This window comes from Staurois parvus, unplaced genomic scaffold (assembly GCF_062004578.1).
Source record: "Staurois parvus isolate SC_StPar_1 unplaced genomic scaffold, SC_StPar_1.0 ptg000138l, whole genome shotgun sequence".
NCBI classification, from domain to species: Eukaryota; Metazoa; Chordata; class Amphibia; order Anura; family Ranidae; genus Staurois; species Staurois parvus.
In genome coordinates this window covers 358009-383978 of record NW_028317934.1, presented here as the reverse complement: position 1 = coordinate 383978, position 25970 = coordinate 358009, and the positions used below count along the sequence as shown (strand labels likewise).

General features: G+C 41.2%; 1 protein-coding gene across 1 annotated transcript in view; it reads right to left on the bottom strand.

Annotated features, from left to right (window-relative positions):
• The window catches only part of WT1 (WT1 transcription factor), a 64510-nt gene that overhangs the window by 25708 nt on the left and 12832 nt on the right, over positions 1-25970 (bottom strand). The window contains exon 3 of the mRNA XM_089673494.1: positions 23617-23719. Coding sequence (XP_089529620.1) covers positions 23617-23719 — 103 coding nt within the window. The remainder of the gene's footprint in view (positions 1-23616; positions 23720-25970) is intronic.

The window sequence follows — 25970 nt, the reverse complement described above, 5'->3', positions numbered from 1 at the left end:
CATACAGTGAGGAACAGAAGTATTTGAACACCCTGCGATTTTGCAAGTTCTCCCACTTCGAAATCATGGAGGTGTCTGAAATTCACATTGTAGGTGCATTCCCACTTTTAGAGACAGAATTTAAAAAAAAATTCAGGAAATCACATTGTATGATTTTTAAAGAATTTATTTGTCTTGCACTGCTGAACATAAGTATTTGAACACCTAAGAAACAGCAAGAATTCTGGCTCTCAAAGACCTGTTGCTGTGCCTTTAAAAAGTCCACCTCTACTCCACTCATTAATCTAACTTAGTAGCACCTGTCTGAGCTCTTTAAAGACACCTGTCCACCCCACAGTCAGTCAGATGCCATCTACTACCATGGGCAAGACCAAAGAGCTGTCAAAAGACACCAGAGACAAAATTGTGGACCTCCACGAGGCTGGAAAGGGCTACGGGGCAATTGCCAAGTAGCTTGGTGAAAATAGATCAACTGTTGGAGCAATTGTTAGAAAATGGAAGAGGCTAAAGACGACTGTCAGTCTCCCTCGGACTGGGGCTCCATGCAAGATCTCACCTCGTGGGGTATCACTGATGATAAGAAAGGTGAGGAATCAGCCCAGAACTACAAGGGAGGAGCTGGTCAATGACATGAAGAGAGCTGGGACCACAGTTTCAAAGGTCACTGTCGGTAGAACACCACGCCGTCATGGTTTCAAATCATGCATTGCACGGAAGGTTCCCCTGCTCAAGTCATCACATGTCCAGGCCCGTCTGAAGTTTGCCAATGACCATCTGGGTGATCCAGAGGAGGCATGGGAGAAAGTCATGTGGTCAGATGAGACCAAAGTAGAACTTTTTGGTCTAAACTTCACTCGTCGTGTTTGGAGGAAAAAGAAGGATGAGTTGCATCCCAAAAACACCATCCCTACTGTGAAGCATGGGGGTGGTAACATCATGCTTTGGGGGTACTTTTCTGCGAAAGGGACAGGACAACTGCACTGTATTAAGGAGAGGATGAATGGGGCCATTTATTGTGAGATTTTGAGCAAAAACCTCGTTCCCTCAGTCAGAGCATTGAAGATGGGTCATGGCTGGGTCTTCCAACATGACAACGACCCGAAGTACACAGCCAGGATAACCAAGGAGTGGCTCCGTAAGAAGCATATCAAGGTTCTGGAGTGGCCTAGCCAGTCTCCAGACCTAAATCCAATAGAACATCTTTGGAGGGAGCTGAAACTCCGTATTGCACAGCGACAGCCCCGAAACCTGACAGATCTAGAGGAGATCTGTGTGGAGGAGTGGGCCAAAATCCCTGTTGCAGTGTGTGCAAACCTGGGGAAGAACTACAGGAAACGTTTGACCTCTGTAATTGCAAACAAAGGCTTCTGTACCAAATATTAACACTGATTTTCTCAGGTGTTCAAATACTTATGTTCAGCAGTGAAAGACAAAATTCTTTAAAAATCATACAATGTGATTTCCTGAATTTTTTTTTTAATTCTGTCTCTCAGAGTGGGAATGCACCTACAATGTGAATTTCAGACCCCTCCATGATTTCTAAGTGGGAGAACTTGCAAAATCGCAGGGTGTTCAAATAATTCTGTTCATCACTGTATATATATATATATATATAATAAATAGATATCTATATACATTATTATTTTTTTAAATATATATATAAATATATAATATATATTTATAGTATATATTATATATATATATATATATATATATATATATATATATATAAACACTATATATATACTATAAATATATATAAATATATATATATATATATATATATATATATATAAAAATTAAATATAGAAATATATATTATATATTTATAGTATATATTATTCATTGTTTTCTATGATTGTTCAACTTATGATAATACCAATAACATTTACATTTATATTATATTGTGTTTTGCTGTAGCCCTGATGAAGGGGGATTTTTTTCTGACCCCCAAAACCAGACAGCTTTTACTGTAAACCAATAAATTAATAAGGACTCCTTTGGTCTGTCCTTTGTCCTTGGGGTCCTTTGGTCTGTCGTTCCTTCCCTTTGTGCATGTTTTTTTCTGATCGTCCTAATTCTGTCTGCTGATGAAAGGTGCATTCTGATTGGCCTGTTGCTGGCTCCTGCACTTTCCACATTATTGCGGGTTTTCTGTCTGTATTATTCATTATACTCTGCTTACTGAATATTGATACAGAACAGGATCCGCAAGTGTTAAATAAAAAAATATGAGTAAAAGTATCTAAAGATTCTGTTTATATTAGCTTTCATTAGTTATTTTAGTTATGCTTATGGAATCTCTGATGATAAAAGTCATAAATGGTTTTCCACTTCAATTTAAATTTGAGTTCCAGTTTTTTTGGCTGCAGTAGAAATACTATCAATCAATATGCTATAGTAAATACTTATATAAATATACTTTAATTATATGTCAGAGTTATATTTTCAGAGTTATCTTTTTCCATAGAAACAGTTTTCCAGACTCATCCTAGAATTCGGCTTATGTGATGTCTATAGTTTACAAATTAGGCTTCTAGGGGAAGAGGAAGCTCTAAAACAGATATTTGTAGAAAATAAATCAATTATTGTATTAAACTGTTTGATTTATAATAAATGTTAAAAGTAAAAGGTCAGCAAAAGTAAAATGTTATATTATTTGCATGCAGTCTTTATTTTACAAATAATACTGGGTGCGTCCCTGATTTAGTCTATGCAGAGCACAGTGGGTGTTATTTACTAAAACTGGAGAGTGCAAAATCTAGTGCAGCTCTGCATAGAAACCAATCAGCTTCCAGGTTTTATTGGCAAAGCTTCACTAAACAAGTTGAGGTTAGAAGCTGATTGACTACTGTGTACAGCTGCACCAGATTCTGAGTGAACCAGTTTTAGATTCCCTAGGTTCACACCAAAGCGGTTTCTGCAGTGTTTTGCAGAAACGCAGTACAATCCATTTAACATGATTTCCTATGGGACATGTTCACATTTGCGCATTTTCAGTGTGCTTTTTTGGAAAGAGTCAGGGACTTTTTTTAACGCAAAAAGTAGCATCTATAGGCTTCAATGGAAATGCAGCAGAAAAGCATGTACTGCATATTTGCCGCTTTTTGATGCGTTTTAAATTTGCCTAGTGACAAGAAAAATGTAAAAAAATAAAAAAAAACAGCAAAAACGCAATGCAGAAATGGCTCAAACGCATAGGTGTGAACCTAGCCTAAATCTACTGAACTGTGTTTTTAAGTTTAACATTGCCTACACATTTTCTGACTGTGTCTGTCTAATTAAAACTTAAAAGTTAGGTCACCAACCTTGTCACAGATTGTAATTAGACAGTGGAGCAGCATCAGCAAACTGATGAGGTCATATCTGTGCTCACTCTGCTCTCTCCTCTACTCAGCATGCTCCATATGAGCATACAGCCATGGCCAAAAATATTGTTACTCCTGCATTTCCATCAGATAATGCACCACTTTGCCCAGAAAACTGTTGCAATTACAAATGTTTAGGCATTCTCATGTTTATTTATTTTGTTTGTATTGGTATGACACAAAAAAGTGAAAAAACAAAAAGCCAAATCTGACACATTCTACGCAAAACCCCAAAAATTTACTAGACAAAATTATTGGTACCCTCAATTTAATATTCGGTAGAACACCACTTTGGGCAGAAAAGTGGCTAGCACTTCTGCCTGGCACCACTAGGGTTGTTGGTTTGAATCCCAACCACAGCACTACCTGTACAGAGGTTGTATGTTCTTCCTGTGCCTGCGTGGGTTTCCTCCCACACTTCAAAGACATGCTTGTAGGTTAATTGGCTCCTGTCTAAAATGGCCCTGGTATGTGTATGTATGAATGGGGGTTAAAGACCTTAGATTGTATGCCCCTTGAGGGTTAGGGACTGATGTGAATGTACAATAAATATGTAAAGCACTGCATAAATTGATGGCACTATATAAGTACCTGTAATAAAAAAATAAATACACGCACTAGAAAAACGATGGAAATATGTAGAGCTGGAATCAGATTGGTTGTGATGACAAAAGGTAGCACTTAGACAGTTAATAGTTTGGAATGCTGTTAAGAGTTTGAAGAGGGAAAAACTCCAGCACTACCAAGGTGACGACAGTTTTACTATACTGCATGATCCTAAATGGGAGACCTGGCCTTCTATTGTATGAGTGAACAATTATTTTGAACGATCTTGGATGAACACAGCCTGAAATAAATGAAGTGATTTGTATTTCTCTTCAGTCTTGGAACTGAGTGATAGGACTGAATGGAACATGTATAAGTCAAATCTGAAAGGGTGACTGTAATATGGACCTGCAGAAATCATTATGTCTTTAAATACGGTTCCATGAAAGGTTTATTTGAATGATTCTGCAGATTTATTTTTCTGAGGATGTAAGTGCTTAGTATTTATTTTTTCTGCCGTGTTTGTGTCTGGACAATCAAAGCTGTAGACCATCCATAAAAAGATTTACCTATAACCAATTGGAGTATCATAATATTAAAGTGTATGTAAACCATAACATTTAACCCTTGTTATTTGCTCCATTTTGGTCTGTTTAACATACAATTGAATTTTGTTTCATAAGTGTAAAAAAAAATTGTTGATCCTGGCAGAAATCCAGAAGTTATAAATTCCTATGCTCTCTGTCTGTGCTGCATTCCTATCAGCTAGCATTGTTCCCAGTTGTCTCTGTGGCCTACAGAGAGTCTCCTCCCTAAGTTATGAGATAAGGTGAGGGGAAGGTGTTCAGAAGTGCTTACCAAGGATGAGCTCAGGATTGGTCCAAACTGGGTATAGTTCCAACCCAAGCTTGGATCAAACCAGAGTTCATCCCTAGTTCTTACACCAGCCATTCTCAACCAGGGTTATTCCTGAGGTTGCTAGGGGTTCCTTAAGTTGTGGTTGATTTACCTCCCATTTGATGGGGTCTGCATAGTTCCGATGTCAAGGGCACCTGACAAAGTAAGTAGCATGACACCAGTTATCTCTTTAGCTGTCTGTAAGGTTGTCATTCTGACCACCACTGTACGTTGGACATTCCTCCCACTGGCCACCAATATAAGGGGCAGTTTCCTACTGACCCCTAATAAATTTGGTTTTAGCAGGGGTTCCCTGAGACCTGAAAAAGATTTCAAGGGTTTTTCGGGGGTAAAAAGTCAGGAAAGGCTACCTTGCACACTGCCTGTTCTAGGGTGACAACGCTGCTGTTCTAGTAATACAGTACAGCGAGTGAGCATTGTCATTCAAAAACTGGCAGGGTCACCAGGTTCATAGTGCTGTTAAGATTTGACAGTCTTTATCAAGCCCTAGCATAGGCCTCCTATTACATCTCATCGGGATTCTAATAACATCCACTGTTCAAGCCCTGAGTAAGGGGCAGTCCATTCCTCCGAAATATGTTGAGCTTATTTGATGCTTTTAACCAATAAACATTTCATAATTCCTCTTAGTGATATGAAGTATTGTACTAGGTACTCCCCAATACTCACTCCAGATGAAAAGAAAGGAAAAGAAGCCTGAGAAAGAATAGTAATGTAGTAAACATATCATAAGACTGGTAAACTGCAACATATAACATTTTTGATCTTGGATTTAGATACACTCAACCAGGGGCAGACTGACAACTCATGGGGCCCCCGGGCAATAGGGGATCATGGGGCTCCTGTGTCCTTGCCCAAACTCAAAAAAGCCTATGAAAAAGGTACCAGGGACATCTCATGGGGCCCCCTACTGACCCCGGGCCCTCGGGCAGTGCCCGAGTTTCCAAATGGTGAGTCCACCCCTGCACTCAACCAAGTCTTATCTAGCCATAGTCTAGACCAGGGGTCTGCAACCTTTAAGACATAAAGAGCCACTTGGACCCGTTTCCGAGAGGGGAAAAAAAGACTGGGAGCCGCAAAACCATTGCAACATTTAAAACAAATCCGACACTGCATATATTGCAAAAAGCGCTCTGGTCATGAAGGGGGTTTAAGGGCCCAGTAAGCAAAGGGTTAATCAGGGCCACAGTGTATCGTCATAATCACAATCATAGCCCTAGACTACGAGGCTACTTCCCTGAAACTAGTATACCATCCTTCCTAGATTGTAAGCTCCAAGGAGCAGGGCCCTCAAATCCCTCTTGTATTGAACTGTATTGTTGCTGTATTGTCTCCCGTTAAATTGTAAAGCGCTGAGCAAACTGTTGGCGCTATATAAATCCTGTATAATAAAAATAATAATAATAATTTGGACTAGGCAAGCTTGCATCCATTTTTCAGTACATTCTATGAAGATTTACAACATTGAGCAAATCTATAAGCCAGGGCTTTTCAACCAGGGTTGCTCCAGAGGTTGCTAGGGGTTCCTTGAACAATGAACAATTTCTGCCTCTCAGAAAAGTTCCCAGGGACACCACTGATCTATTTAGCTATCTGTAAGGGGGTAATTCTTCCCAATGACCACAAGTGTCAGGAGCATTCTTCCCACTGACCACCACACTAATGTATCATGAGTTGTAGATGTAGTCATTTTTAGCAGCGATTCCCTGTGACCGGAAAATTATTTCAAGGGTTTCTTTGTGTGGAAAAGGTTGAAAAAGGCTGATATAAGCAATAAGAATTTAGGAACTTTTACCAAAGCTAAACAGATCTGTAGCCAGTAGATAATACGTTCACAATACTAGAGCTGTTATTTTTATCCATTTAGTATGTTAGAATGGTTACATGGCTAAAACAACACCTGGCTACCCAAACCAACGGGGCCCATTGACACTTTTACGTTTTAACACATGTGTTGCAACATGCATTTTTTAAAGCGGAGTTCAACCTGAAAAAAAAGTCAGCAGCTACAAAAACTGTAGCTGCTGACTTTTAAAATACAGACACTTACCTGTCCCTCGGTCCTGCAATGTCCTTACCACCACTGGTTTCACCAGCCGTTTTCTCTCACTGGCACCGGGCATCTTCAGTGTGGCCACTCAGCTGTGACAGCTTCACAGCCGGGTGCCCACTTCGCATGCGCGAGAAGTGCTGCGCTTTGTGAATGGCCCCGTAGTCTTCTGGGACCTGTCACATGTCCCAGAAGACTCGGGGAGGAAAAATTCCGCTTCCGATCGCTTAGGCAATCGCAGCGGAAGTAGTAGCGACTATTGTCAATTTCGGGTACCCGCTCCCCCCCTGCTCCCAAAAGGTGCCAATTCTTAATGGGGAGCGGGGGACAAAGGCTCAAAGCGGAACTTCTCCTTTTGGGTGGAGCTCTGCTTTAAGCCATTATGGAGGCAATGGAAAGGTCAACAATGGCAGACAAACAGTGGCAGTGTAAGGTTGTATAGGCTAATAATAGCTTGTAAACTGAAGTCAGGGTAAAAATCTAAAAGCAGCATAGTGTGAGCTATTGAGCGACAAACATGAATATGTCTAGAACCCGATTCCATATCTCTTAGTCATAACATATTTATGAAGAGAGCTCCTTGTGCTTTAGGGATGACCCCAGTGTTTTTTCTGAGAGATAACTATAGTCAGTTAGTTACTTCCTCACTTACAAAGTGTTCCACTGTTTGCAGACTTCCAGTGTACGGATCTAGCTATGATTGGGGGAAAGGTCAATATCCTGTACATTAGTAAGAAAAAAAAAAGATTTTTATACAATCAAAAAGTTGAGTTTCTGAGTCAAGGAGAAATAAACCAAGTGTCTTACTAACGCTTGCTATTCCCAGCACACCTGTATTATTTATTTATTTATTACAGGTACTTATATAGCGCTGACAATTTATGCAACACTTTACATACATATATATTGTACATTCACATCAGTCCCTAACCCTCAAGGAGTTTCCAGTCTAAAGTCCCTAACTCAGTCTAACTCCCTAACATTCATACACATACTAGGGCCAATTTAGACAGGAGCCAATTATTCTACCAGCATGTTTTTGGAGTGTGGGAGGAAACCAGAGTGCCTGGAGGAAACAGAGGTACAGGGAGAACATGCAAACTCCAGGCAGGCTGTGCCGTGGTTCGGATTCGAACATTTATTTCAAAGATTAAAGGACCGAAAACCCACAATTAAAATGTTATCTTTTAAAAGCTGGATTCCAGCCTTTCCTTCTGTCAGGGAAATTGTGTACATGGTCATGGGTGAAGATGTGTGCATGCTCGTAATAATTCTCAAGTGACAACTAGATATGCCCGAAATCACACATTAGCATGAGCGAGCATGAATACTTTGTGCCCACTTGCCTATTTAAAGTGGCTCCAGAGACCAGAGGATTGCTGAGTGGCGTCCCTAGGGGGTTGCGAGCCGCATAGGGTGACACCATCACAGGGGGTGCAGGAGCAGGATGCCAGCAGAGCTTCTGGGCTCTGTGAAGGTCCTGGCCAGTTATTGGGGTGATCCCGGACTCCCGGCACAGTGACAGCTGCCCCCGGTGTAGCAGTAAAATGAGTATCCCGGACCCTTGAAGATATGTATCCCCTGAAGCAACTGCGCATGTGCAGGTTTCAGGCCGAAGAAGCCGATCCCCGATCTCCAACGTTAACACAGAGCTGCCACAGTTAACCCCTTACAAGCTGCAAACCGATGAAGCTGATCCCACGGATCATTATGGGTTGCAAGATCTGTTAACCCCATATAGGTTCAACTCATTCTGAGCCAGTAGCAGCAGATCTGTCTGTACACTGCACCAGACAGAGGACACTGACAGTGTAAGCAGGCGACCTGTCCGCATCTAGGGAAGGAAGCCCTTGACCAGACCCCTCTGAGTGATAAACTTTATACAGAGGAGGAGATTCTACACCAAGCTGTGCCTAAAGGAGACCTCTATATCTGATCAATGCGCATTAAGATTGCGCTTCCTGTGAGTGCGCATTCTTACCATTATTATTGCTCTTCACCGGATCACCATTCGCTCACACTGGGATAAGATAGCTGACACATCTGCTACCATTACTGATTTGGATTTGTTATCACCGGCCACTTTGTCACTTTATCATTGCTTGTGACATTTATACCTCGGACATATGTTTTATGTAGTACTGGCATTTCTAGTTACCACAGAACTTTTTTATATCACTCAAGTTATTTATTGTTTCAACTTTTTAGTGCTGCACTGTGTTTTTTCTCATGATACCAACTCTGGACTGCCTGACCACCCGAGATCCTGCAACCGCCTGCTTGCTGCCTGCTGGTTGCACCTGCTACAGTGCCCCCGCATCTGCCAGAGTATCCTATATTTGCCTGCTTACCAGCCTGCTTGCCTGCTGTTCTGCACAAGTTACTATGTCTTTATATCGGCCAGCTCATCAGTCTGCCTGCCGCTCAGCACCTGCTGCAAGGTTCTTCCAGCCAGGATCTCCTATAAGGCACCCATGCCCTGTTATATCCTGTCATCACCTCCAGTAGAAACAGGACAGGAGATGTAAGGGAAAGCCCTCTCATCAGCTCAGCCTTGACCAGGTACGTGACACCTTCAGCTTTGCACAGTTGTAAAGTTTCCTCTCCTATACTGAAATTGTTTACTTTGATTTCACTGCACACTATGAACTTCTCATTGTGTTCAATAGAAGCTGCAGCAAGTAAGATAAAGTCCTCCTCATTCTCTAACTGGAGGACTTCCGGCATCATCTATCTCCGACAACTCACTGGCCCTCTGCTAAATGCAACAAGCAGCTAGTGATATTGCATGACATCATTGACCAAATACGGCCATGCACATATTTGGTCACTGACATCCCCTGGGATCTTGTGTTTAACAAATAAACAGGATTGACCAAGATGACGTTGACCAAAACTTGAAACTCATCCCTACTCAGGATGCTGAAGACCAAGTGCTATATGAAAATATGTGCATGGAAATACAGGACAGGTGGCATCCCATATTGAATCAATGCGGGAAGTAGAATTTTACTGTGAAGTCCAGGACAATCCTCTATTATACAGGACTGGTGCAACCCTAGTCTCTTTACGTGTCCACTTCAGCCCCGTAAAAAAATACTGGCACCACATCTGATATTCCTCTGAACAAGATCCAATAGGATCGTAAATGGTCAGAGAAACTACATTTCCAAAAGGAGAATGGACAGCAGAGAAAAAGTAACAAGGTTTGGAAGAAATCCACCAAATTATTTAGCTAGTAGAAACCAATTTAATGAATATTTTCCAGCACTGTTCCTGAGTAAGCACCTAGTCAAGGAAAACACAGCCTCCTGGTTGCAGAGACCTGAGGGCCACACAGTAAGTTGTAGTCCATCACTGCCATACTCGGAAGGTATAGAAGACGTTGTAGTCACACTGAATGTAAACATTGTACATTCATCATTAATATTAAACAGCCAGGGATATAGTAAAAACTTGCAAATCTATAAGTAGAGCTGTTCCTTGCAACCATCAATCACATCTTAGCTAACCAAATACAAATAATGTGCAGCTCAATGGTTTCTGTGGGTATTTCTGTCCATCACCATTTTTTTTTTAGAGAAGAGCTCCAGTAATTCCAAGAAGGGTAAATGCTTTCTTAAAACTTTAGAAATGTTCCAGTTCATTGATCCAATCTTGACAAGCTTTGCTGATCACAGGGGTGACACACATTGGTGATTTGGTTGTAAACAAGCAATCTGATGACTGAATCCGATAGCTCCATGTGTGGCCACCCAAGTTTTTCCTCTTCTGCGCAATTTAAGGGCTTGTTTACAAGGGCGACAAGGGGGTAGTAAAAACAGGCATTTGGGCCACGGTTTTACCACCCCCGCACCACCCACCTAAAGGATAACATATATTCAAAGGAGACTGCACACTTGCTATGGCACTATGGCAAATTTAACATAGCTTGTGAAGTTTGATAGGCATCACACCCTGTCAAATTTGCCCTAAAAGTTATCTAAAACATCTGCTATCTTGATTAGTCTTTTAATTGTAACTATGGGCAATTTTTTTTTAAGTGACATATACGGTCCCTCACAGCCGTTTTTGTTTTTCTGAGCATCCCTGTAACTTGTTTTTATTACCTATTGATTCTGATAGTTGATCTGTTATTTTTTCCACCTAACAGGCCACGCTGTCCAACAAAAGTGACATTTGGGATGAATTATCAAACACAGTCGGTGGTGATATAATGGTCAGCTTTTATTAAGTTGATATATTGGCTTTAGTATAACCAATGGTAAAACTATTTTATTAGCTTTGGACAGAGTAGAGATGGATTAAAACCCCAGTTAGTTTTTAATGCCATCTGTGGGCCCATTAGGGAGATTCATCCCCTGTTTACTACTATCATTGAAAGTGAAAGTAAAAGAAAATCGCAAATTTTGGTTTGTCCCCAGAAAAGAAATAGAAAAGGACTCCAACGGGGACATTGGTGCTGGTGACTTGGGGGGTCCAAGTGATTCCTTTAATTTGGGGCATATATGGAAGAAAAAAAATTGACAAGGGTTATAACACCCCCTCACACACACACACACACACCCCTCCTCCTTACTCTATCCAAAATGGAAAAAAAGTTTTGCCTATAGATCTACTTTAAACTTTTTTTTTCAAATGAAAAATAAAAATACTTAAAGCCAGAAAGTTAGCAGTCCTTAAGTTTGTAGTTAAAGTTTTGCAGTTCCGGGGCATCCCACCCATTAGGGAGATTCATCCCCTCTATTTGTCCTGTTTACTATTATCATTGAAAGTGAAAGTAAAAGAAAATCGCAAATTTTGGTTTGTCCCCAGAAAAGAAATAGAAAAGGACTCCAATGGGGACATTGGTGCTGGTGACTTGGGGGGCCCAAGTGATTCCTTTAATTTGGGGCATATGTGGAAGAAAATAAATTGACAAGGGCTATAACACCCCCTCCCCCTTACTCTATCCAAAATGAAAAAAAAGTTTTGTCTATAGATCTACTTTAAACCATTTTTTTTCAAATGAAAAATAAAAATACTTAAAGCCAGAAAGTTAGCAGTCCTTAAGTTTGTAGTTAATGTTTTGCAGTTCCGGGGCATCCCATGCTCCCTATCCCCATCCAAATTCATCAGAGATGGATTAAAACCCCTGTTAGTTTTTTAATGCTGTCTGTGGACCCATTAGGGAGATTCATCTCCTCTATTTGTTCTGTCTACTTTTATCATTGAAAGTAAAAGAAAATCCCATATTTTGGTTTGTCCCCAGAAAAGAAATAGAGAAGGGCTCCAATGGGGTTCTGGTGACTTGGGGACCCAAGTGATTCCTTTAATTTGGGGCATATGTGGAAGAAAAAAAATTGACAAGGGTTATAACACCCCCCCCCCTCCCCCTTACACTATCCAAAGTTTTGCCTATAGATCTACTTTAAACCTTTTTTCTCAAATGAAAAATAAAAATACTTAAAGCGAGAAAGTTAGCAGTCCTCAAGTTTGTAGTTAAAGTTTTGCAGTTCCGGGGCATCCCATGCTCCCTATCCACAATCATCGTTTCCCAATTTAAAAAAAAACAAAACTAATTCTTGAGCCAGAGGAGGAATGCCAAAAATGCACTATGCCGTGCTGTGTGTGCTCTAAGGGGAGGAAATAGGTCTAGGGTCGCCACCTCTTCCCTTAAACCCAAACACATATTGATGACACAGGTTCTGTGGCTGATTAAGGTGGTAATTAAACTCACTTAGCACCCTATCTGCATTAGACTAGCCTCAGAACCTGCATAATTAATATGCGTTCAGTTTTAAAGGGGTGAGGTGGCAACCCTAAAAAGGTCCAAATTACAAGCTGCTCTTTAAAGGGTGCACTACAATTCCATCAAATCAGATCAGAATTTTCCACATGTATAGTACTGAACCCATTTTCAACTGAACTCTCAGTTTGAGTGTGGCTTTCCATATCTCTATGGTACATGCAACTACTTGACATTGTCTAAGTGAATTAATTTCAGTTACCAGTTTTCCATTGTGTTCTTGTTTTTCTATGTCACTATAATGTGCAAATTTCCATTCGGCTCCAGCTAAAAATAATTCAGTACCAAACCAGTGCAACTAAATTTTTGTTATACCATTAGATGTATGGAAAGATGAGGCTGGATTAATGTTCTTTGGAGTCAAATGAAAGGAAATCCAGATTTAGAGAAAAGTAGGAACTTTAAAGGAACTCAGTAGTAGATCATCCTGAGTTTGTTTTGGCCTGCAGAGTAAGTTCTTGACCCCCGCAGTGGAGAGAGCTTTAATCTGTTCCTGGACTCCCCCACTCTACAGACCCTGGAAGTGTGAGTCATGTTATAGGGATAGCTTTTTTGCTGCCAGAGCGGCTTTCTAGGGGCTAGGTTCAACAGATGCAAACCAAGCATACAGATAGCCAAATACTTGGCAAAAAAAACCTAATTAAAATAATATAAAATATGCCTGTAATATTTATTTGTAATGTTTATTGGTTGAACTCAATGGAATTGTATCTTTTTGTACCCTAATTTTTTTACTAATTATATATGGCGTGGAGCGCTCATAAGTGAATTTCTTAGGTAGAGTAGTTTAAATTCCCTGGACATAGGTTGCAGGGGACCAGTGCAAAGAAACATTTGCTTTTCATTTTTGGACCATAAATGTCCTTTGACCACCAGCTTGTCCCATGAAGAATTCACAGGTTACCTATTTTATGCTCTGGATGTGCATGAAGATTACCTTTGTTTCGGATCACATCTTGCAAGTGTCTAACTTATTTGTTCCAGATGAACGCTCACTCATAACCATTATTACTAGCTTCACTGTACCATCACCACTGGACCCAATAACTGAACCCTCTAAGTAGAGGTCCTGATAATCAGCAACAGAAGCGAGGGTACACCTCCATCTTGGCATCCTTGTGAGTTCCCTGGTAGGTTCAATTCTGCTTATTGTTTTGATGCCCCATGCAGAAACAAGCATGCACAGGCAACATGTGTACCCATGGTACATTGACTAGGAGCACCACCGACTGCTCAGTTGTGTATTAGGATTGCACTGATGGTACCCACATATGATAGAATCTATTTGACCAGGCTGGCTCTTTAATAGACTTGATAGGCAGCACAATGACCAACAGAGTTCCCATGGCAAGCTTACTACACTGCTGCTAAATGTAAGGCAGCTACTAAAAGTAAGAGACTATTATCCCGGGTTCACACTGATGCGGTGTGGCACATCACATGTGATTCGCACAGGAACCGCACTGCTTTTCTGTGCAAATCACATGTGAATTCTGTGCGGTGCAATTTGAGCCATACATTTTGTGTGGCTCAAATCACACCGCATCCGCACCAAAAAGGTGCAGGACCCTTTTTTTGGCCCACACTAGAATCGGGTCGCATGGGTATACACACCCACACGATCCGATTCTGCACATCGCACCGTGTTTTGCAGACCAATTTCAGGGGTGTTGTTAACTTAACATAGACACCCGCAGCAGTTCGCATGAATAGGGTGCGATTGTGATGCGGTGCGAACTCCGCACCGCATCAGTGTGAACCCAGGCTTAGATAGATTAGCAATATATTCACAAAAAAACTGCTTGCTTAAATTGGTGTTAAACCCAAAAGCAAACATTTATTATATTACAGTTTACCAATTATTAAATGTGATGGCTACATTTGTTTTCTGTTTTTTAGGCTTTCCTTCCTTTATTTTCACTTGATGATCATATCAGTAAGTTTGTTGTCTTTTAACAGAGCAAGCTGTCCTGCAGATGTAGCAGATAGAAGGTTGAGATAAACCATTAAACACTGAGAGTTCTGCTTGTAATGGTCAGCTTTTATTTATTTAGGTAAAACCTTTATCCCAAAAGGAAAAAAAACTGTTTCTGTAACTGCTTCTAAAGTGTTAGCTGAAGTTTGTTAGTGTATTTAAATCTGCTAGAACATCTTACACTCCCCTCACCCTAGACTGACAATGCTGCTGTCCAGAGTTGTCTCTGTGCTCCTTCATCCAGAGTGGGGGCACTCTTATACAGGAAGTGTGTTACTGGCCTGATCACCAGGTGAAAGCAGAGGTAAAAAAAAGACTAAAAAGAAAATGAATGCAGCCAACACATCTAAGGATTAGTAAGCTGCAATATATTACATTTTTGGTTTTGGGTTTAATACCTCTTTAAGAAATGTGTATACAGATGTACCTCGGTTTACAAATTTAATTTGTTCTGCAGGACTTTTCGTATTGTGAAAAATTCACGGTTTCCCATAGGAATGCACTGAAAACCAATTAATCTGTTTTGGAGGTCAGAAAAAAGTTAAAAAAAAGTATTTTGTCTGTTCAAAACTCTTTATAAAGTGCACTTTAAAGGCATAAATACTGTACAGGGACATGATTAAAAAATTAATTTGTAAATGCATTGAAAACCAATTAATCCATTCCAGAGGTCAGAAAAAAAGTAAAAAAAAGTTTTATCTGTTCAAAACTCTTTATAAAGTGCACTTTAAAGGCATAATACTGTACAGGGACATGATTAAAAATTAATTTGTAAATGCATTGAAAACCAATTAATCTATTCCAGAGGTCAGAAAGAAGTCAAAAAAGTATTTTATCTGTTCAAAACTCTTTATAAAGTGCACTTTAAAGGCATAGTACTGTACAGGGACATGATTAAAACAAATTTGTAAATGCATTGAAAACCAATTAATCCGTTTGTATTGTGAAAAAAAACCGTAAACCAAGCCATTATTTTCAATGGATTTTCATTCGCAAACCGAAAATTATGTTAACCGAGGCGTTCATAAACCGAGGTACCCCTGTACAATAAAGCATGATGCCAAAAATACTAAAACATAGATTTAGCTTAACATACACATTAATAAATACATAATTGGGTTAATCGGAGATTTCAATGTGGGATTCAATGGATGGATTCAATATCTATTTGTACTTTCAAGTTGAACTCTGGGCACAAAAACTTTAATTTAAATCTTTTAGATTGTAAGCTTTAACAAGCAAGGCCCTCTGTTTCCCTCTGTACTGAATTGTATGGTAATTTTACTTTCTGCCCACTTGTTGTAAAGCACTGCGCAAACTTTTGGCGCTATATAAATCCTGTATAGTAATAAAAATAATAACAAATATATTTCTCAATAGCCACAAATGCAATAAATCCACTTTATATATATTAAATGCCTTCGCTGATGCAATCTTGTAAAAGTAGTAGTGACATCATCCTTGTTCTGCACATGCCTTATGCAGACAGAAGACCTGTTTGAGGGACCCAGCAGGCTCCACCCACTACCGGCTGCCTGTAGAAAACTACAAGAGGGGGCTGAGACAAGACCAATCTTTATTATACGAATCTCCTGCTCAGAGGCAGTACAGGTCTGGAAAAAATACACAAAGTACACCCGCATTCAAGGAAGAATACACATGCTTCTTATATTTAGACAATAGTTGCCTATCCTGTAGTTGGGCTTCAAGCTCTGATGTTTACAGCTTGACAGTGATCAGTTAACCATTTCCCCTAAATTTCTGCATAAAGCCAGGAATACACGCTAAGAAAATCGTACGAAAAATTTAGTTGATCAAATGATCAACCAGTTTTCTCTTCGTTAATGAATATGATGTTATAACCGATAACGATATTGTGAATGAAAAAATCCAGTTGAACAACAGTGAAAAATGTCATTTCGCGAATGCGAACGACCAATTTTCTATGCGGTGGTATGACGGTTGTCTGAAAAAAATCTATCAAGCACTATCACGCATGAGCGGAAACAGAAGATAACCTGGATGTTTATGTCCAAGGATCCATAAATCCAATTTATTACAATTATGTCCAAATGTCCCCTTGGACATAATTGGAATAAACTGGATTTATGGATCCTTGGACATAAACATCTGGGTCATCTTTTGTTTCCGCTCATGCATGATAGCGCTTGATAAATTTGAATCCTTATCCATTATTCCAATTTAAACTAATTAATTCCAAGGATTTATGTCCAATCGCTCGTTCTGGGCAGCAGGGCATTGAACACACATTCTGGGCGGAAGGGCGTGGATGCAAGGTCACATGCACACTGCATCACTTCCACTTGTACGCAAGACGTCAACACTACGTCAGGGGCGGACTGAAAACTCATGGGGCCCCCGGGCAATAGGGGATCATGGGGCCCCTGTGACCCTGCCCAAACTCAAAAAAGCCTATGAAAAAATCCATATGTACCAGTCCAGGGATCCAGCGCAGTCCTCACCTGGTGTCATGTACCTGGTGGAGATGGAGCTGGAGAGGGGGCTTCTCCTGCACCTCTTGTCCAACACCCCTGGTAGTGATAACAGGGAGTGTGGGGACCAGGGGCGGACTGACAACTCATGGGGCCCCCGGGCAATAGGGGATCATGGGGCCCCTGTGTCCTTGCCCAAACTCAAAAAAGCCTATGAAAAAAGTACCAGGGGCATCTCATGGGACCCCCTACTGACCCCGGGCCCTCGGGCAGTGCCCGAGTTTCCAAATGGTCAGTCCGCCCCTGCACTATGTGTTGCTTGATGAATTATTTTTTTCGATTGGCTGATGTGGGCCATGATTTCGACCAACCAATAAATGCAGATCGGTCATTGGATGACCGATCGATCGATTTTCTTACCATGTATTCCTGCCTTAAGGCTGTCCTGTTTCACAACTATTTCAAACAGCAAAATACTGGATTTATTTGTCATCTTATTTCCTGAACATCTGTGTTCATCCTGCAAGAAATGCATCATTGATGATAATATATTGTTTTTGGTGCTACTTTTGGCAATTCAGGACAATGCGGGTCTACCAGAAGGTCTCTCCAGAAAGCTCCGTCACTAATCCCAATTTTTGTTAGTCTTCCAGAGGTTACACTAAGTTTCATGTTACACTGGCCAGGCATTAACCCTCTACCCTGACTTCATATATTATAGAGAAGGGAAAGTGTAAGGAGTGACCCCAGGCCAGTTAGGGGCATAGCGGTATTTACTGGACGTGGTGTCATATCCAGCTCACAGATCCCCACTGGCCATGCGGAGCTTTGTGTACCAGTCTCCCGACAAGCCTTATCAGGGTGATACAGGACTGGATCCAAGTTCACCGAGAGTTGAGAAATGATTTCCTATTCACTGCTGAACACGTTATGAAAAGGGAATATGATACTTTAAGTGTGTCCCAGACTTTCCCTAAGCCTGCTGTCAGTTGCTGCTAAGAAAAACTGGAAATCCTAAAGCAGATTTTTAAGGGTGTATCTAAAAATAACAGAGCTCCATGATGAAAGTTCTTCTGACCCTTCAAGGATCGTCGCTTTTTACGGAACCCCATGCACCAAGTTCTGTACTGTTATATCTCTATATTTCAAGTAACACAGCCTTCACAATTAGTTAACATTGTCATCCTGTTTTGCATCTAGTTCCCCAGGTTTGTCCAAAGATGACCTGCTGGATAAAAATTTAATCTGAACTTCTTTCATTGGGTGACAACGCTGTACATCCATTCTGCAATTCAGACCAGGGTTGTCAAGCTTGTGTTCGCTGTGCATGCCAGCCATCACCGCTGATTGACAAGCCCTTAATGAATACTTTTAAAGATATGAATACAATACCCAATGCAAGATGTGCCAAGAATAGTATGTATCACTAGATTTTATGGTGCAATATTTGGCACTATATATTTATGTATTTTATTTTTCCCTTTTTGTACTTCAAAGAGGTTGGATTCCCATCCATCCCATGGCAACTGTTAATTGTCAATGTTAAAAACTTCACGTTTGATTGTTTTATATTTGCTTGGAATATATTAACTGCAGCAGAGAAATATCAGGTCTCCTGCCCTGCCAAACAGAGCTGTGATGTGTAGCTGAGCTGTGAATAATGTAGGAATGGATAGACAGACATAGGTCTTTCAACTGCTTATTTAGCTTTTTGCCTGGAGTTCAGACCAGGGTGCAAAGTTTACATTTTAAAGCAGTATTAAACCCAAAAGCAAGCATCTAGTTTACTGCAGCTTACCAATTTTTAGATGTGGTGCCTGCATTAGTATTCTTTCCTGTGTTTTCACCTGACAATCCAGACAGTAAGTCTGTTCTTTCTTTTTACAGAACAAGCTGTCCTGCAAATGTAGCAATTAGACGATTGAGACAAACCATTTACTACTGAAAAGGGTGCTTACAATGACCAGCTTTTATTTAATTATGTAAACCCTTTATCCCCAAAGGAAAAAACCTGTTGCTGTATCTCCTTAAAAATTGTTAGCTGGAGTTTGGCTTCAATATTGTTGACACTACTCTCCCCCCAGACTGACAATGCTGCTGTCCAAAGGCGTCTCTGTTGCTTCTTCATCCAGAGTGTAGGTACTTTAACCCCTTTGCACCGGCACCTCCTGTCCCTTTAAGAGTTTCAGAAGCCAGGAGGCGGGCTGGGTTTTAGGGTCATGTGACCACCGTGATTTGCTGTCACGGCGGTCACATGATCGGAAAAGGTCCCTTACGATCGGGACCTTTCCGTGAGTCACGGACATATGTGCTGGGAGAGCGAAGGGCACACGCTCTCAGCACATATGTATTTTCTAATGGCACGCAAATATGCAGCCGCTCGGCGTCGAAGCACAGACATCGAGAGGCCGCATGTTTGCGTGTGCTCGGCGTCTAGGGGTTAATAAAAGAGGTGTGTTGCTGGCCAAGTAACCAGGTGAAAACAGGGAGGAGAGCCTAAAAGAAGAAAACGAATGCAGTCACTGCATCTAATAATTGGTAAGTTGCAATATATTATATATTTTTGGGGGGTTTAAAGGAAAATTATATTCAAAACAATTTTGGCTATACTTCTTTTGAGGAATGGATTGCACTCCTGCGGCCCATTTCCAGCTTACAGCGTGTAGACAGGTGCAGTCTGGGTGGTGCTCAACCAAGTGGTTCCACATCCTGGAGAGGAGGTCCTAGGAAAACACTGTTTCTTTATGGTTTCTTTATGGTTTACTGACTCAATGGAACAGCATTCCGGGTGGCTACGCTGCAAATATCTGACCCCTGGTGGCCATCTTGGGTCAACAAGGTCTATTTAAGTCCCAGCCTCTGGGTTTTGGTGTGCATTTTTGCAAGTGGCTAGTGTAGGTAGAGAGACCCCGCTTGCTAGGGAGGGTAACTAGCAGTAAGGAAAGAGTCCTGATGAGGAGGGAAAGGATAAGGACTTGCCAGCCTGTAAGCAGTCTCCCCTCTTGGGACCGGCCAGGCCACACTTCTTCCTCTGAAACATACGCTGTCAACACCTCTCTTCAGCAGCATTTACTGCACTGTTGAGTTATTTACCCAGCAGCGCTCTCCTGGCAGGGTGTTTGTAAGGTGGCATTCTGTTTAATACAAGTTCCAAGTTTTACTGCAACCGGACTCTGTGTATTTATTTTCCCGCTCCACACTGCACCTCCCCACAGCCGGTCCAGGCTCTGGAAAAATCCTGACTTTAAAGTTGGGATCCACCTAGACTCCTGGACTAGCAGCTGGCTCTGTCTCTTAGCAAGCCGCTGAGAGCCTGAGCCAGTCGCTCCCGCCCCTACCACAGCCCAACTCTCCAGTGAGCACTGGAGGGGCAGAGCAGAGAGCCGGTGACTGACTATCACCATCTCTCTGCTTACTGAAGACTGAGAACTGAGCAATCAGTAGTCTTTGATCACTAAGTCTTAGAGCCATCAGAGATGCAGCATCCATTTAGGTGAGTATAAGTGTTTTTTTTCACCCCATATTGCTTTCCTTATAGGATCTTTAATAGGGACAGTTCAAAATATATGCTTTGCCTTAAAAGATTTTGTAAAGTGACAGGATCCTTTCAGCCCTTTTAAGAAGGGGTTCAGCTATGGCAGACTACATGTTTCCCTCTGGACAGGTAAAGTTCATGCATTTCTAGTTACTACCCCATAACAACTGCACTTTTTGCACCAAAAGCACATGTGTCCAATTAATGCACTATTTCTGCATAACTGTTAAAGTTCCAAGGTTTATTAAAGTTGTAAAAACATCAACATTTACGACATATTGCAGAGACATTTCCCTATAAATACAAATATACAGAATTATTTCTATGTTTCACAGCGTACTGTTATCTCTCCCACCCTACTTGTTCACATTACTTTAGTCACATAAACTGGATAGTGTAGATGTTCAGTAGAATTTTAGCAGGGGGAATGCCATGATTTATCATGACCTAATTCATGGGTACCATAACCCCACTTCTTCAGGTTCTATGAAAACTTTTTTTTAACCATCAAACATGGAATTTGGGCCTGGGAACATGGAAACAACCAAACCACACCTTGCATCCCTCTTAGTAGGAGGACCATATGGAAACCCAAAGGATTTTTGTAAGACACACAAGGGAGGTAGAAGAGAAAAACACATACACCTTATTAATGGGTATGGTAGTCCTATTACTAGAATGTTAACCAGAAAAGGGAAAAGCTAAAAGGGAAAAGGGGACCTAAATACAATCACACCACAGCTTATCCAAATTCAGACCACAAGGAAAGTGCACCCGTCAATCAGGTTAGTAAAGTCTTACAAAAAACCTTTGCATCTCCATATGATCCTCCTCCTAAGGGAAGCAAGGTGTGGTTTGGTTGTTCCCAAGTATGGTACTTTCCAGAACACCAGGGGGAAACAGAGGGGAAAAAAACCTAAAAAAAGGAAACTAATGAAGCCACCACATCTAGCGTTTGGCAAGCTGTAATATTTACATTTTTAGTTTGGGGTTTAATACCGTTTTAAACGTATTTCAGAAGTACTTTTCCATAATTTTAATTCTGCAATTTTCATTGCCTCATAATAGATAATTTAATTCAAAGATTTGGAGATCTTGCTATGAAGATCCTTGTTTAGATACTTCCTGTTACAGGGTGGCAAAGCCCTGGCCCTTTCTCCCAATCCTTCTCCTGCGTTGTCATTGGGCTTCTGATGACAACTACAAGTGATCTTTTGAACCCACATTATGCAGACATGGTCCACTATTGTCACCATCAGGAAACCTGCTCTGAGAAATGACATGCAGCCAATGTTGGGATGCATGTAGACAACTGTTGCAGCTCAGCAGTATGGAGATGCAACAAAAGTGTGGTTAGCACTTAGACCTTGCAGCAGTGGGGTCCTTGGTTCAAATCTCAGCCACAACACTGTTGGCATGGAGTTTGCATTTTGCCTCTTTGTTTGTGTGAGTCTCCTCCCAATTTAGACAGGAGCCAATTAACCTACCAGCATGTCTTTGTTGGTAGGTTAATTGGCTCATGCCTAAATTGGGAGAAAACCCACCCTTCCTCATTCAACAACATGTTTGAACTGGTGAGGTAACTGGCCCCTGTTCTTCTTTTTCATTGCAGGCAAATAATGGATTCCTAGCAGAAGCAACGTGCTATCATTGAGTTCTTGATAAAGGAGGGGCACAGGCTGTCTGACATCCACCGTAGGCTACAGAATGTTTATGAAGATGACACTATTGACATGAACAATGTCTTGTCATTGGTGACTCCTATCAATGGTGACATTTTTGTAACCATTCTGTAGACTTCTGTGGATGTCGGACAGCCTACACCTTTTCTTTGTCAAGAATGCAGTGACGGCATATTGCTTCTGCTTGGAATCCATTTTTTACCTGCAATGAAAAAGAAGAACAGGGGCCAGTTACCTCACCAGTTAAAACAAGGAGAAGAGCTACTATAAAGGAAGGGTTACTCTACCAACCTGTGATATATGAACAACCTATGCAAGTTAATAAAAGAGTTATGCCCCCTTTTGTTACAGCCCTCATCCATTCATACCTGGCCCTGTCCTCATAGAACTTACATTCTAAGGCAGGGTCATCTTAATAGCATCATGGGTCCCTTGGCAGAGTAATGCATTGGGCCTCTACCAGCCTGCCCCAATTTATGCACCTACTCTCAAGTATAAATAGTTGATAGAATTAAATATATACAGTATTTATTAGTACTTTCAATAAAATTTATTTAAAACAAAAACTAAGCATGCCATAAATCAAAGATCAATCAACACAAAGGGCACAGTCAGGGGCGGACTGACCAGTTGGAAACTCGGGCACTGCCCGAGGGCCCAGGGTCAGTAGGGGGCCCCATGAGATGCCCCTGGTACCTTTTTCATAGGCTTTTTTGAGTTTGGGCAAGGACACAGGGGCCCCATGATTCCCTATTGTCCGGGGGCCCCATGAGTTGTCAGTCCGTCCCTGGGCACAGTACAGGGGGAGGCAGAAGGGCACAGTATAGAGGGAGGCAGAAGGGCACAATACTGGGATCAGGAGTACACATTACAGGTTCTGGGATGCTGCTCTGGCCATTTCGGGACAGTTTAGTAAAAAGCTTGACTGCCCTGGCAAATTTGGGAAATTTGGAAAGTATGATGTAATGCAAGGTTTTCATGGGGCCCCCTATGCACCTGGATCCCCTGGGCAGTGTTCAGGAGTGTCCATGCATTAAGACAGCCCTGATCTAAGGTCCCTAACTTACATTCTAAGACCAAGCTAGACAGAAGCCAATAAACCTTCAAGCTTGCCTTTGGCATGTGTGAGAAACCCACACAAGCACAGGGAGAATATGCATACCCTATGCAGCTAGTGTCATGGTTAGAAATTCAACCGACAACCCTAATTTTGCTAGGCAAAAGGGCTAACCACTAGTCTACGTGCTGACCTATAGATCTGTTGTTCCGTTTGTGTGCACAGACAGCTGTGTAGGACATACCTGTTGTATGGAGATCTCAGTAGGAGAGCTTGGCTGCCAGTACAGCTGTCAGTAGGGGTGTGACAGCCATAGACTGGTGGAGGTACAGAATACTGCTGGTCTCCTGTAGGGAAATGATATCCAGTTAGTAAACCATCAGTGATCACTCACCATCAACATCTATTACTTCTCCTGTCTACTGCACAAATTCCACAAGCAGATCACAGCCTGGGGACTGTACTGCTCATTGCTATTTATGATCTGCACTTCCCTATACATAACCAGTATAAATGAGATCTCAGCAGTCAGACAGCGCAGTCTGCATCTAATCATTGGGAACTCTCTTGGCAGCTTGCGTGTAGGTGTCATGTATTGACGGAAAATGTGATCTGCTCTATAACACTGAGGCTGATTTATTAAAACTGAACAAATGTGGAAATGTTCTGCACATCAACCAACAATCAGGTTTCATTAAAAAAAAATCTTATTGATCCCTTTGAACAAATACTCTATTTCTGTTCTTTTTTAAAACCGAACTCCTGAAAAGTAAAAACCTTCTTTGGGCCCACACTTCAGGGGTTAAAAGCTTGTTAATGTCTAGTAGGTGAAAGATCAGTTTTACTTTCCAAATCCACTGCTCCTACAGGCATATCTGTGCTGCTAGACCTGTCCCATCGGCCTCGTCTCTCCTGCATTCAGGTGGTCGGATGCCCTCTAACATCCTCAAGACTGATGCAGGGTCCATAGCCCACTCCTGCATTGTACATGAGGATGCCAAGAGACAGTTCCCCCCATCTGAGCACCATCTGCAGGGGGAGTACCATTTGCTAGGATAGTGGAGGATCACGTGAGTAAAATTGCTTATCCCATCCAACTGACTTTCACTGTGGATGCAGCCCTATTAAAAAGCTAGTTTTAATGAAAGCACATAAAAGTTCTGCATGCTGTATCTTTTATATGCTTTCAGGAAAAGGTGTATTCTAATAGGGTTCAATGGACACGCCAAGCACTAAATACACACCGTGCCAAAAATGCATCTCATACATGTGAGCATGGCCTAAAGAAAAAATTGAGATCACTGTCAAGGAAGGTGTTCTTTTGCAGATTAAAATGTTACTGTTTGAAAAAAAAAAAAGTCAAAATAAAGACTATAGGCAGAGTGCCTCTTTAAAGGTATTGGCAAAATAACTGCCCATATTAAGAAGATTATTTTTTAAAGGAAATATATTTTAATTCATACAACCAACCATTGCAGGGAAACTGTTTATTTGAAGTCCACATTGTGGGTGCATAAATGTCAGTTTACCAAGCAATATTTACTCAAGAGACATGAATATATGTAAAATCCTGTAAAAAAATTATGTTTACATGTGTTAAGTAGCTGTGTCATCTGATGGCAATGACATCATTTCTGTATAGGTAGAAAATATATAATGTACCACATGCTATGACAAATACGTAAACATGATATTCTGCCCATCTAGTTTTGATATTTACACAGCCTGGCCAGATTGTACAGCCAGATTAAAAAAAAGGTGTTGGGTCAGAATGGACATGGATGTCACCTATGTGACATCTGTATCTGTTTTGAATATTTTTTCCATTTTCTGTTGGAGGAAAAACAGACCCCTGTAATCAGTACAGTTGTCTGGATGTAAGTGGATGTGCATCTGCCAATATTCACCCACATCCAGGTAGGTCAGTAAATGCAGATCTGAACACAAACTTATTGGACCTGGATGTGGGCAGTTATAGGAGGACGCATGTCCTCTCACATCCGGCCACCCATAGGGATACATTATTGTCTGTTTTTTGATCTGTATAATCAAGGGTCAAAAACAGGCTTCCAGAACACCCATGTAAAAGGGGCCTAATTCAGGTAGTTGTATTGAAAAAACAATGTAATAAAATATTAAGAAACAGAGAGCTGCATTTTGTGTGTCTTTTATATCTGCTTAAAGTTATCCCAGAAGTCAAACCTACCACTAATTATTTTTAATAATGTTCCCTTCCTCCTCTTCCAACCTATCCTGCCTAACCTGTGTAAAAAAAAAAAAATCTGTGCACTTACCTATTTTTACTTTGTCTCACTCCGGTCACATGATCCTGCAGCTCCAGCTCCCCTGTGTCAGTGAGTGGTGGCTGCAGGGGAGAGGAGGGGGCTTCGACAACAGTTGGGCCATGAAATTCCCAGCCATTGTTGATCGCTCCATAACACAAAGAAGCCAGAGCTGCAGGATCATGTGACCAAACTGGACTAAAAAAAAAGATAAGTATACAGATCTTTTTTTTTACAGGTTAGGCAGGATAGGTAGGAGGAAGGGTGAGGGAACATTGTTAAGAATAGTTAGTGTAGGCTTGAAATCCATTTTAGT